This window comes from Chiroxiphia lanceolata, chromosome 1 (genome assembly GCF_009829145.1).
Source record: "Chiroxiphia lanceolata isolate bChiLan1 chromosome 1, bChiLan1.pri, whole genome shotgun sequence".
Taxonomy (NCBI): Eukaryota; Metazoa; Chordata; class Aves; order Passeriformes; family Pipridae; genus Chiroxiphia; species Chiroxiphia lanceolata.
Window position 1 is genome coordinate 134,228,997 of NC_045637.1, and position 14,587 is coordinate 134,243,583.

A 14,587-nucleotide genomic window follows, 5' to 3' on the forward strand; every position below is an offset into this window, starting at 1 on the left:
ATCATCTTTCAAGCACTTTGCTGCCTGCCTGCAGGGATCTGTCTTCAGGGATTTGTGTCCCCTCTGAAGATAGGAAGTTACTTTGGGAAAGAAATTATGTTCTTTCTTCGAGATCAAAAGATATTTAAAAAGGCAGGTGGGAAAGGTGGTGGAACAAGCCTTACATTTGCTAATTTTTGTACAAACACCTATTGGGTTTTGAGGAGTCTTATCTTTATAGCAAGCCTAATGCACAGGTTCAAGTTTGGAAACAACAGAAGAGCCTCTCTTATTGAGCTGCTGACAGTGACACCCACACAGATATTCATCTATTGTTAAATACCTGCTTAGAAAGCGAAAGTGAGTTGCCACAATTTTCACCTCCCGAGTAACTGTCTTACTGTGTGCGTGTAGGCTGGGACACCTTCAAGATTCATGTCCTCTTGACGCTGTGATACTTCAGCAAAGCACTCGAGGTGAAGAGCACTCAACAGGGACAGAAGAGACCATGCTGGATTGCACAGCTGTTAGGTAACACACAGGTTCATGAACAGAACTCTCCAGGAACTGCCCCAGCACTCAGGCTCAGCTGCCCACTTCCCTCATGCTCTGACCGATAAATTTGCTCCCAGTTACAGTGCTGCACAGCTTCTACAGGAGCATAACTCTGCCCTCCCTACCCTCAGTTAACATGGAAAGCAAGCCAGAAAATGAGACAGAAGTTTACCCCTTGGATTCAGAAGCAAATGGCTCTGTTTTACCAGAACAGAGCAAAAGAGTGGCCACACTCCTTTCTTCATGTGCCCTAACCTGTAGATTTGGGCAGAAAGCCAGGCTGCAGGAAACCCAGGTTCAAGTCTGTCTTCTGCCAGGACATAATTGGTCACATCATGGCCTCAATTTTACAAACAACAGTACTTGGGAGGATTTGCCTTCCGATTTCAGAGAAGAGAAAAGAAAACACCTGCCTAACATTTCTTCCATGTGGATTTTTTTGAGGGGAAGGAAGGCAGAGAACATGAGTGTATCTTCCACCTGGCATTCAACACCACCCATCCAGATTAGGGAGAGCTGGGTTGTGACTGTTTCTTAGCAAGGAAGTACCTTACACATGAGGACAGAGCTGTGCTCTGCTGTCCCACCTCACATTAGGCAGCCCCGAGCGAGGATTGACAAGGCTCTGCCCTTAGAACCTAAGCAGCCCACACTGAGCCCCTTGGTGAACCTCCTCCTCATCGCAGAGGGCTCCAATGAGAATGCCCTGCCAGGGGGGCACCTTCATGCCTTTTGGGAGTTAAAAACTTAAGTCTTCGATGGAGCTGAGATTAAATCCTTCTTGTTATCTCAGATATCACTACCATCAGTGATATTTTCAGGCACTTAATTCTCCTCAGGCCTCACATAGAGAGTCCAAACTTCCTCTGCACCATCTGTTGTAACTGCTACTAGCAGACAGGTATCAGAGTGGCCAGAGACGTAAAGCCCAACTGCACCATTAGATCTCCTTTGAAGTCCTTTTAAATTCATGAGGTCCCAAGCTGGTGCACACCCAGGAGTCAGACAAACCACATTCAGTCCCTTCCTTTGTTTGAAGGAGGTCGGATGCTTTAATCACAGAGCTATAATGCAGTAAGGGGAAGTATCACTGTTTCTAGGGCAGAATCCTCTCACCACAATTCAACAAGAAAAAGAAACCAAAACACGAACCATTCACACATTGGAAAAGGAGCAGGAAGAAAGAAAAACCCCACTGCTACAAGGAGGTGGGTAGGGCTATCAGTTATGAAGAACAGACAAATTTATCTTCATGTACAGAATTAAACTTTCAGCAAAATCTGCTGTCAGAATTACAGGCATGTTTAAAAGGAAAGTTAGACATTTGCATTTCATGAGATATTCAAGTCACATTCAAAAGATGCTCACAGCACAGAGGCTTCACTACCACAATTTGGCACTTTCAGCTAGAACAGTTTCTTAATGCAGATTTTCTCAGTGCTCCCATTACTGCAGCATCCATGAGCTGAAAGAACTGCTATCATATCTAGCTATGACACCACGCTGGAATGCATATAAAGTGCTTCAGAAGCCACTCCCGTTGCTGAGCATTCATGAGGGAATTAAAACAGCTCCACCCAACAATAAAGATCAGCCCTCCTACATTTCAGGAAGCGCAGTTACAGAGACTTCCAAGGACTGAGGGCAGAGCATTTCTCTTCTGCTTACCAGCCACATATATAGCAAAACTTCTTGTTCCAAATTCAGGATAAAAACACTACCAGGAACAATTTATGAATACATATTTACACAAGATACTTTTCATTATTACAGACTTCATAGGAAATCAAAGTAGACAAAGGAATATGTGCAATTTCGCAGAAGCGTTGAAAACATTCAAACTATAAACATCCTGATAGCACTACTAAAATTCTTAGTTTTACACACAGGCTGATGTTATTCTACTGAGGAAAAACTAAGGTTTTGTGCCACAACTGTAAATTAAGTACAGTAATGTATTATCATTCCGGCAACATAGATAACACCTGCACTGAACAGTGCGATACTGTTAAATCAATCCACTGATCTGTTGAAGATCAAAGTACAAATCTGTATTTTTTATTGATTTGGCAGCGTTGCTTATGGAGAAACAAATGCACTAGTTAAACCAGTACATTGTCATACTGCTCCAGTTACAAAAGCATCCAGGACTTTCATAGAGCTACAAACGTATCGTACTTCTTGATTTTCCCCCAAATGATGATATCCGTGAAGTAAATAAGCAAAGATACTCGAATTTGTATCCTTCATTCGGTTACACTGACAAACATACACCACCACTTAATAAATAGAAATGCAGCAGTTCATCCACATAATAGCAAATATTTTTGTACCCTAATCCACCACTGAAGTTCAGTTTGTACAAAACAGTCTTTTCTACAGAGTGGAAAAAAATACCTTCTTCTCATCAAGGTGCAAGCTAAGCTTTGAAACTTAAATGAATGTGCTTTTTATTCTTTTCATGGACAATAGAAGAGTTTCATGGGCCTTCTGATCTATCTGAAAATGCATAAATTTGGTCACATGTGGATGTTTTCATTGTTCAGATTTAATGGACTATTTCAGTATCACCGACGTTGTGCTTTTACTCCTCTTGAACAATACCATTCCAAGAGTTATGGAGATCAAATTAACTCAAAACGATGACCTCAGAGTTCTAGAAATGTGAGTGTCCTCATTGTAATACCAGACCAACCTAAGGGAAGAAGAAAAAAATAACAGTATTTTAGTTCAAGTATGGCAATACATCTTAAAATCAGTAGATTCCTGCACCTCAATTATGGATTATAAAAAAGGCCAATTAAAAAAGTTATTTTAAAACTTCTGCCCATTTTTGGCCAGTGTAGATTAATGTACAATTACATCCAATAGAATTCAGAAACTCTTTTTTCTTCTTTACCTTTTCAGATTCCATGCCCGGACACCTCCAGTTGTACAAATAATACTGCAAATTTCCATCTCCAATCCCGAACTTGAGTTTTTCCAGGAATGTTTTGTTTTCCATTAAGTCTAGTGCATTGAATACATCAAATCCTTTCTGGCAACAGCAAAACATTTTTTAAAAAAAATTTTACTTTTTAAAGTTTCAAATGACACTTTACACAGTGGCATACAGTATCCAAAAGACTAGGCTAATTAAAAGGAAGACAATGAAATAAATCTTGTCTTTTAATTAGGTACACACACAAAGACATATTCCCAATAAAAACTGAAGTATAAAGCACAGCTTTTCTTGAAGGTTATCTCCAAGAGGGTACAAATTTTATAGCCACTTTCAGGGTCTAAGGTCTGAAGAGTCTCTAAAGCATTTTCTGTAATTTTATCCTTACAGATACACATTTTTTAAAATCACATACAATGTTTTGACACACATGGCCTATTCCAGCTGAAGCTGCATAAATACAGCTTATGGTGTTTTTCAATTTATCATTCTGTTAACAATAAACATATTTTTGTGATCCAGTCCTTTTCTGAAATGCCATGGTCTTCAGAACTCAAATCTTTCAGGTGATAATCCCTCCCCTACTCATGCACCCTCTACCAACTCCTCTTTTCATAAATCTCCCAAATCACCACTCAGAGAGCCATTTTTTCTCTCAGAAGAGCCACGTGGCCAAATCAGTCTCAAGAGTTTTGTGCAGCAATACAAACACACCCAAATCCTAACTTACTGTGAACTCTTAACAAGCAGCATAAACACAAGGTCAGTTAAGCCATCACAGTGACAACCAGCATGTATGGATAGCTGAATTTGCTTGGGAATGTGGATAGAGAAGTCCATTTAAGTGCAACTAACTGCAAGGGATTCTGAACTAAGATCTTGCAGTCTTAACAGCACCAAGGTAGCGCACCAGCAGGACATGATGTACTCTTAAGACAAAAGTAAGTTACAAAACAATACTGCTCAATTACTTAAGTACAAGAAGATGGGGTAAGGAACATTCTTTACTCAGTATAAAAATCAGGTGTTTTTTTTTTCTTTTAAATGAGCATCCCATATTAGGAAAAAAGGGGGTTGAGGAAAATGAGCATTTTAAGCTCCACATCAAAACTATTCAAAATAAAGTCACAAGTGCAGACAGTGAGTTTAGTAAGGTTTCCCACCACCTTGCAAAAAGATCACTCTGTGTGCAGATGAAGCTTTGCTAAGTTAAATGTGCTGTGAAAAACCACATAGAAACAAGACAAATAAGGTGGTGAGGATTTGACACTTAGCACTGAAAGTAGATTTTGGAATATTCCAAGTTAATAACAGATTGTAACAGAAATCTCATAAGGCAGGAAGGGAAGCAGGGGAGAATAGAGAAGCACTCTAGGTAGACACATTAAGCTCTGCAATTAAGCACTCAAAATTCCAATAAATTATGAACTCTACAGATGTAGTTTTAGTCCAGTATCTAAACATTAGCAGATTAGATTGAGGTTAGTATCTTATGGGAGGTATAAAAAGGTTCCTGTTCAAAGGTACTTTCTTCACAGCTCTTCACAGACTATTGAAGCAGACTCAGAAGTGAATTTCTTCCTTGTTTCTAGGCTTTCTCCTGTTCTAGATCTAGAAACTGAGTATCATCTTCCACAAAAAAATACATAGGGTTTTGGAGGGATTATCCTGATGCAAAATCCCACTTTCTGCACGCAGAATGCATGGAACCTAAGTGAATAACTCTAAATTCTGGGTTTTACTTTGAGGGTCACGTGTTTTATCCTATAACTGCCAAGATTTTACTAGACTTAGTTCTAAGCTAATTTTATATAGTATGTTATGAAGATAAAAATAAACATTAAACGGGCAAGCAAACCCTGAAAGCAATTTGCTGAGTTAAATTTGTACCTCCAAACCCTATTATCTGGAGTGAAAGTGCAGAAGGGACCATGGTGTGTTGTCCCCAGCCAAGAGCCAAACTCCCTCACAGCCTGTGGCTGGCTTCTCTCCCATAGGATGGGGAGAAAATAGAAGGAAGGCAAGACGTCCTGTGAGTCAAAATAATGACAGTTTGATAGAGAAAGCAAAAGTACAGGCACAAGCAAAGCAAAAAGAAGAATTCATTCACTACTTCCTATCAGCAGGCAGATGTCAAGCTCCTTCCTGGAAAGCAAGATCTCAGCATGCACGATTGTTAGGGAAGATAAATGCTATCCCTGGGAGTATCCCCCCTTCCTCCTCCCTTGCTTCAGCCTTTATTATGGAGCAGAACATCATATGGTATGCAATATCCCTTTGGTCAGATGGCATCAGCTCTCCTGGCTGTGTCCCAGCTTCTTGCCCACCCTCAGCCTACTCGTGCTGGGGGAAAGAGAGAAAGCCTTGAGGCTGAGCAAGACCGTTCAGTAACAGCCAAAACACTGGTGTGTTATCAGCCCTGCTTTAGTCACAAAGAGCAGCACCATATGGGCTGCTAGGAAGAAAGTTAACTCCATCCCAGCCAGACTCAGTATGTTTGTAAACAGAAAGCTGTGAATAGGAATGCATTTATCAGTTCTCTTTCCTTGCCTCAGCTCTCACCATGTAAAACTCAAGTGCCAGATCTACAAATGTAATTAGGCATCTAATGATGCAGACAGGCCCAGCAAGTACTTTTGGAATCCACAGGTGTGTAAATCCCGTTATTTAATGGGATTTATATATATTGTAACTATATTACAATCCACTCAAAAGAAAAGAATCACGTCACATTCACAGAGAAATGTACACAGGGGAAGGTATACATCCTTGCAGTTACACCACGTAACTGTCTCCAAACCTGTTCCATCTATGGCCTTTAAATGGCCAGACGCTTGGCTCTCTATGCCACACTTCAAATGGAGACCAATCATTATCCCTTTTTCCACCTTGATTTTTAGGAATCGGTACCAATATTTTTAGCCACTTCTGAAAATTACACTTGCCTTTTAAAGTCTGTTTCTGAACTTCTGGAGTCTGAGTAACAGGGTTCTGTATTCCCCATGATTCAGGAGTTTTCCCTGACAAATAATTACTGAACTACTTATAGGTCAACAGCCTCAGCAAGCAGTTCCTGTCATAGATGGCAGCTCAGCTGCAGGGCTGCACGATCATGGCTGAGACAGACAAGTTGAAGACCATGGCTGCTTTCATGCAGCCTGAAGTCTGAACAGATGCAGCCTTTGCAGACCATCACTGGCTTCCTATAGGATCAACAAAAAAATCCCTGTGCCACATGCCATGGCTCTGAGCGGGGTCATTCGGAGCACAGAATGACCTGCGTTGAGCACTCACCTGGCAGGTGTGACACCACAAGCAGTGCAGCAGCAACACTTCAGTTGGAGAGGCAAGTGTCAAGCATGAAAAGCAGAAAACATGCCTGTGCTCTGCAGCATGTTGGGAATGGTTGCTAGAACGGATGCCATGGACTGGATGGAGCCTGTGCAGTGCTGCAAATTGCCCAGGCTAAACAGGTCTGGGCCACAGAATACGTGACCACTAGTATTGACACTGCACTCCCATGAAACCCTGATGACTAAGAGCTGAGCATTAGTTTGTCATCAGACAGTACTAAACTCTTAAAATTCTTCTGCTTAAGGACTTCATTTATAGTCTTTTCCCCTCCATTCAATCAAACCATCTGTCAGCGTAATTCCACGCATGAAGGTATGCGTAAAAGCTACAACATGACACCACCTACAAAGCTGCAGAGGTAGCAATTAGTAACACAATAAAATGATAACGCTTACATAAATAAACTTTTATATTTTTTAGAAATAAAAAATAATTTAGAAACCAAAAATGTATTTGATAGAAGTTATTAATTCATCTCCAAGGGAAATCATTGTAGTGATACTTTCCATTCTTCTGATACTTAGTGACTATGGTCATCAATGTACTCCTGGGTGTTTATACAGTTCAAGCTACTGCAAGTGCTTGATCTTTATGCATTTGTCACTCCCTAGCATCACTCAAAGTAAAAAGGAAAAACAAGCACTGTGCTTTGTACTTTGATATACATATTGCATATGTCTCATCAACTGCACTCTGTGCTGTGGACAGTAAAACTGAATGTAATGGCATGGATAAATTGCTGCCAGTTCTTACCTTGCCACCACTCCTAAGAATACTTTTGTGAATGAAGCATAAAAAAACCCCAACAACCCATAACTTACCAATTTGGCTATAATGAGTGCATCATTCATTAAGTCCAACAGGGGAGTCTCTGTATGAATATTGTAAAAGGAATAGGCAGCTTTGAGGCTTTTATGAACAGGATGATGCATCACTGTTGAAGGTAATGTGTAGAAGCTCAGGAAGTCTGTTAAAATACCATTTGAGCCCTACAAGAAAAAACAAAATGCGAACACGTTAATTAATAAGAAGTAACAGCTCAGTTATTGGTTAGGCTAACAGGGCAGTTCTACACAAGGTAAGTAATAAATCCAGCAAGGTTTGTGCACTGTAAGTATTATGGTATAACAGCTAATCTTGGCTAAGATTTGAGGAAACAAACATTTAGATTTTTCTAGTCTATTATACCACTAACACTTTGACAAGCAGTTGTCAAAGCAGTTCAGTTTGTTTCTCAAGCTTAGTCTGCTATAGAGAGAGCTAACAAAGCACACTTCCAAAAAAAGGTATGTAGGTGTTTTTCCAACTGATTTTTAACAAAATATTAAGGATATTTTTAAAAATCTGATGATGTTCATGTTAAGGAATAATTTTCTCATCTTTCTAAAAATAGAGAAAAAATATACTGTGCTGGTGTACAAAGCATATTTAAATTAGCTTATGATTATTAATCACCAAGCACAAGCAACTGTCTGGATAACAGTGCTAAATCACACTGAAATTTTAATAAAACTAACAGTCATCCAAAAAAGGTGCTTATACAGAAATTTAAAATATACTACATAAAACTTCTTAATATTTCACGCACCTAAGGAAATTTAAGCATCTCCAAGAGCGTAGATTAGCAGGAAATGGGAAATAATTATAACATGGGTAAAAAAACTACCCAGATTTTCTCTTCTTATTTCCAAGAAGATAAGGCCAAGGAGACACAAAAATGCTCGTTATTGCTTGTTTGCTTTATTTCTGAATGACTAGTGCTCACTATTTAGTGCTCAATGAAGGACCTCACATGGATCCTTAAGTGTACTGCTACAGTAAAAAGTAAAACAGTTGAACCTATCACATGCAGAAAAGCTATTTGTCTTAGAGCAGGTATGGATCTTGTAGTAGAGAGTAACAGAAAAGTTAAGTCACTCACTGCATTCAGTAAGGATGATGAAAATGTTAACTCAGAAATTATACAGAGTATTTTAAGGTTTTAGCTCTGCACATTACAAAGATGATTTAAAAGTCTGACACTAACATCTCCAGGTTACAAGCTCCAGCATTAACAAACTTCCATTTTCTATAGTGAAAAACTAGTTCAAGAGATAGTGTAAAACAAGCAATTAAAGACTCTGCTGTTCAGTTAGAATGGCACTGCCAGCATCACATTCATGCTGATCCTGGTGCTTCTGGGCTCTCCTGCAGGTTTCAAGTCACAAACAAAGCCAAAAGCCAACCCAGGGAGCAGAGTGGAGGGCAGGGAGAAGGTGTGGAAAAAGAAGGAGGGACTATAAATCAGAACACGGAAAAGTCCAATGAGCACTAGACCCACTACAAAGTAAATAGAAAGCTAAGCTTGGACAGTGACAACTGATGAGCAGGACCAATCATCTCCAGCAGCACTAAGTTTTCTAAGTCAGCTGAGGCTCCTGCACAAATTCAGGCTGCAGTGTGGGAACACTGAGCTTCACAACCTGCAGCTTCTATGAGGAGCTGGTAGGTTTAAGGATGTTACTGCTGATCATTTTTAAATAACATTATTACTTTAAACAAAGTAATACACTATCTAAATATGATGTCTATAACTGATTTTGTATGGACTCAAAGGGAAGAACATATCTTTCTCCACTAGCTTTATTGCACCCATTCCAAATGCTCATCTTTTCCTGCATTTGCTTATTTTGAGAGGAGCATTAGCACCAACTGTTTGGAAGGTGGAGGTGGTAGGTGTGTATATATATATATATATATATATATATAATATGTATATATATATATATATATATATACAGAAATTCAAACATATATATACATACATTTATTGAAAAAACCCCACATTTTACTGAAGCAGATCATCAAAAAACACAATTTTCCCAGCAGGTGCATCTAAAATTGGGCTTAAAAATAAAGAATTTTGTACTGGTGTATGGCAGAAACATTTACACCTGAGAAAATGACAGTCAATTCAAACCAAATCCTTATCTCAGTCACTGCATCGTTCTTCCTTTTTTTCTAGAAAAGGATGTTTGAAAATCACTGCTTATTATCATGTCATATCTCTGTGAAAAAAGAATCAAGAAATGCAGGTGGAAGAGTTGACCTTAAACTATGTGCAGTTCTTTGTTGTAATCTTGCCAAGATAGTGATATTTCAGAATTCTTTAAGATATCCTATTATAAGAGCACTGCAGTTTATCACAACCAAACTTTTTTTTGTTAACAGAATGCAATAAGAAGAACAAAACCTGTAATCATGATATCAATTTCTACCTACAACACACATTTTTCATACTGCCCACATTTCAAAAACTTGATGCTGATATGAACTATTGTAAGTGGCATTCACATATACATTCATATACATTAGGGTATATTTTACCTCCACCACGTAAGTGTCAATAATATGATCCCGAGGCAGGAACCAGTGGGCTACCTCTTCTTCATCCATCACAGGAGCAAGATTAAACTGTTTCAAGTAAGTGTTGATTAATTCTTGTACTGCTTTAGTATCTTTTTGTTCCATTGGTCTCAAACCTGAAGTCTTTGTGGCCTTATTGTAACAAAAGAAAAATACATGTTAAGATGTTGAAAGGAAAACTGCAAACACAGCAAAGGCTGGAAGTAGGTTGCAGAGTCACTACACTTGCTATAATGCATTCATTATTAGTCTACTTCATCCCAGCCACCTAATTCATTATGCTATTTTACAAATGGCTTTCAATCAGAATTCCCTCTCTTCTAATTATTGAAACAGTCTGGGACACTTCAATCTTTATATTTCATTATTGAAAGAGCTTCATTTCTCCAGAGAAAGGCATACCATTGCCAACAGCTTAGACTTTGTGCAGTTTGTGGGGTTTTTTTTTAGGTCAGTTTATTTCTTACTTTCTTCTAAACTACCTAGGGCCCAGACACAGAAACAAAACAATGTAGCTTGTGTATCAGAAGTTAATCTGAAGACAAGAACACAAGCAATTCAAATTTACAGTCAAACTATACATCAAAAACAGCTGAAAAAGTTTAATTAGAAATTATTTAACAAAAAAGATTCCAAGGACTGCTTAGTGTACTACTACCTATTCTTAGCATTTGCAAACTCCCTTGCTAACCCAAGTTTCTATACAGGCACAACTGCTATTCTGTTAACAAGAAAGCTTCTCATAATTTACAGCTGCCTGAAATTAAAAACCTACAGTATTTAAACAGGTTTTTTTTTTTTTTTTTAAATATCAGAAGAGAAAAAAATTGCCTTCTAGTACTATGCAATTAATTTAAACAAGCGAAGGTGATTAAAATTTTCTTGCAAGCTTTTGTTAGCTTTCCTGACTATTTCCTTTTAGGGAGGCTAACACTTGTTCTCTTCAGAGCTCATTTATCCAGCTTCGTCTGCCTGAGCTACATACTTGGGCACGTATCACATTAATCATAGCAAAGTCAATTGCAAGAGCAGCCAGGTAGAGACTTGATTACTGGAAGCCTGAAATTAGTGTAGCTGATTAGGCTTTGGCCAAAAGGCATTATTCTGGGGGAGGTATTATTGATGCAGTCTGGGAGTCAGCAGCCAGATGAGAAATCAAGACACATTTTGCTGCAGCTCTGGACTGTGTTTAGTCTTCCTGCTTTTTTGAGCAGCCTGGGACTATGGTTTGACTCCACAACAGCACATCACCTATATTTTAAAATGCCTTTATTCCATAAGGGTGTACACCTGACTAACAGAAAGGATGGAGGAAAAACAGCTGGGCTGGAAGACCTTTTTTTCCCAGCAATGCTCAGAATGTCCACCAGTAAATGATCATTTGCAACCCCAGAAATCAGGGAAAGTGTACAGAACTGGGCTAAAATTTGTTTCTCTGCTTCACATATCAAGCTGCACTGGCCACACATTCATGCAACTATCCAGTGTCAGGCTCTCAGTCAGCCAGGAAAAGACATTCAAACATGCTCCTCTCCTTACTCTAAATACAGACAAAATTTACCTCTTTCAGAAAACTCCTTTCTCAAGAGATTAAACACTTAGAAAAAAAAAACTTTTACTTTTCGTATCTAAAGGTATGTGCACAGCCTTTAGCGAGGGTAGTATTTATTAATTACAGTACTTATTATATCTGAAAACCTTTTTAATTCAGGCTGTTCAAGTGATTAGGAATGATTAATTCTCTTAAAGGGAGATGAGCTCCCAGTGGCAATGATATTCCAAGGACGCTAAGAAAAGAGGTTAAAATGCAAGATACAGTGTTTGGTGCTGAGGGACAGGATAGCATGGCCTGAATTGTCAAATTTGTGTGACAGTTCTGTTTATGATAACAGCCTGAAACTCAGAAAAAAGATTCTCAACAGCATTTAAACCCCTTCTCGGGGAAAAAAACAACATCCAAATAAACCCAAAGACTTAGAGAGAAAATATTAGCACAAAGATTAAATCTTCATTTTCTATGGGAGAAGTTCCCAAATCCAGTCTAAAAATAAATAACTGAGATATATGGATTCCTACATCATTTAGTTTTAAAAGCTGATTTTGAAAGCACCCATTTTCTATTTGCACTTCTGTGTACAGTATATGTTTGCCTTACCCATAGCAATGAGATACGATGTATTATTTGTTTTCCATAATTCACTTTTCTGTTGAAACTTGGTTTTATGCTGAAGGAAGATGATCAGGGTATAAATGCTGTTTCTAATGACTCTCTGTAGTTTTGGTACTGTAAGTAAGATCCTTATTCTTTAAACTATTCGCTTCCTGAATTGTTTCCATGAGAAATGTTACTAGAGTTGCCACCAAAACCCGTATTTGAAATTGTATACTGCACTTTTTCAGACTTTTAAAAATGTCTTCAAGATTTGATGGAAGCTATATTTAGCTGTCCAAGATTAAAACCTAATTAATTTGGTTATTAATTCTTAAGCTCTGAAAACTGCTGCCCTGCACGCAAGGGAGAAGCTGCGTGTGCAGCACAGTTGGCACGCAGGCAGTGCAGGAAGCGAGTCTCTCCGACAGCAGCAGGAGCACAGATCGAGCCATGGCACGTGCTTTATTCCAAGGAGTGCTCAGTGCACCACTCAAATACTTCAGCAGTAGGAGAATCTGCAGCATCAAGCTAACAAGACACAATTCTCCAAAATCAGATAAATTATTATAAAGTACTGTGAGGAAAAGCACGTATTTTTAACCAAAAGAATAGTTTTGTTTTAATAAAAAAAGGTCTACTGATAAGGTACAGGTAAAGTATACTCTGCAATCCCTTTGAATTGAAAGGCGGCTTTTACAAGTAAAGATATTGTTTTCACCATAAAGCTCAGACTGACTTCTATAGGCTATTAATGACAGCAATGAGATTTTTTAATAGTACATGGTACTTATACTGACTTGCCCTGTCATGGAAATTGCACCCTAAGGCTTTTTACAAGCTTAACTATTAGCTGCAAACATGAGAAAAAATATTTTTAACTAACCTAGCTATGCTAGAACACTTGTTTTTTACTAGACCGTGCAAACAAACAGTACACAACATACTGAGGTGGCTTTTGCTGAGACTGCTCATTGCAAAGAACAACATTCTCTGACTGAACAGAAGAGGATGTGAATTAGAGTGGAATCAAGAATATGACTGTACTCAGCCAAGTTGCTGATGGACTTCTCTGAGAATTTTAAGATGTGAACTGTTGATTTTCTGTACCAGTAATCTCTTAACAGATTAAACGTACTGAGAATAGTCTTATTCATCTTCAACTCAATCCCACATGTTTATGAAGTCAAGGTTTCCGTGGTTTTTTCCTTTGTTTAAGGATTTTAGGTCAAAATTTATGTTTTCTCCATACAGAGATCAAGATTTCCGGCAATAGCCTCCTCTGTTTAGTATAGCCCTTAATGTCTTTTTCATCAAGCAGAGATTATTTTTTTTAATGTCCTGCACACACTGCCTTTACACAGAAAAGCCTGTGCTGTCAGAGACAGATGGAAGGTTATTTTAGGCTTCACAATAACTGTGGGGATTCTCTAGAAGTCATACTGCTTACATCAGGAAGTCTGTAGAGCTTCATTGTTCTTTGTAGAGTCATGTTTCTACTCAAATGTGAAAATTTCACCTCCACCAATTTTCTGGGATTTAGTGATCGATGCCAATACCTGGAAATAAAATTAATAATGAATTTAAATACTATTTTAAGTGTCAGCTTTACTTGCATCCATTTCCCTGCTTTACTGCATTGCTCCTTTCCTCTCCAAATTTGTTTCTAAGCAAGCCTGTACTATGTCTGTAAGAAGCTTAAGCAACAAAAAAATTAAGGAAAAACTATATCCAAGCAATAGCTTTTAAACAGGCCTGCTATCACAGTATTTTAAATTTAAGCAAATGCTTTTTGATACAGAATGAGTGCGCACAGGGTTAAACATTTTAGTACTTATCATAGCTCTGAAAAACTCACCATACTTACATGGATAACATTTATTTTCTCGTGCAGACAGGACGCTCTGCTCATGTCTAAGCCTTTTGTTGAAGATCTCCCCTTCCTGGGAGATCATTGAGCAACAGATTACTGTTACTCTGTTACTAACACAGCATGGCTTTTTTTCCTCCCATCCTTCCTTACAGAAACTTACAGGATCTTTGCTGTTGGTAGGTACAAAACAATTTCAAATCAAAAACTACTCTGTCCTCCAGAATGCCAGACAGTTGGACTAAAACTGCAGGAACTGATCCTTTCCTAGTAGAAATATAATCCACTCCAAGCAAATGAAATTATACTTGGTTGTAACTCTTCCCACATGGCA

At 38.5% G+C, this 14,587-nt stretch overlaps 1 protein-coding gene across 1 annotated transcript in view; it reads right to left on the minus strand.

Annotated features, from left to right (window-relative positions):
• Window positions 1–1,562: 1,562 nt before the first annotated feature.
• Window positions 1,563–14,587, minus strand: part of NMT2 (N-myristoyltransferase 2) — a 32,640-nt gene continuing 19,615 nt past the window's right edge. The window contains exons 8-12 of the mRNA XM_032695956.1: window positions 13,834–13,942; window positions 10,196–10,366; window positions 7,651–7,818; window positions 3,434–3,571; window positions 1,563–3,229 (exon numbers count right to left, since the gene is read on the minus strand). Coding sequence (XP_032551847.1) covers window positions 3,209–3,229; window positions 3,434–3,571; window positions 7,651–7,818; window positions 10,196–10,366; window positions 13,834–13,942 — 607 coding nt within the window. The 3' untranslated portion in view covers window positions 1,563–3,208. The remainder of the gene's footprint in view (window positions 3,230–3,433; window positions 3,572–7,650; window positions 7,819–10,195; window positions 10,367–13,833; window positions 13,943–14,587) is intronic.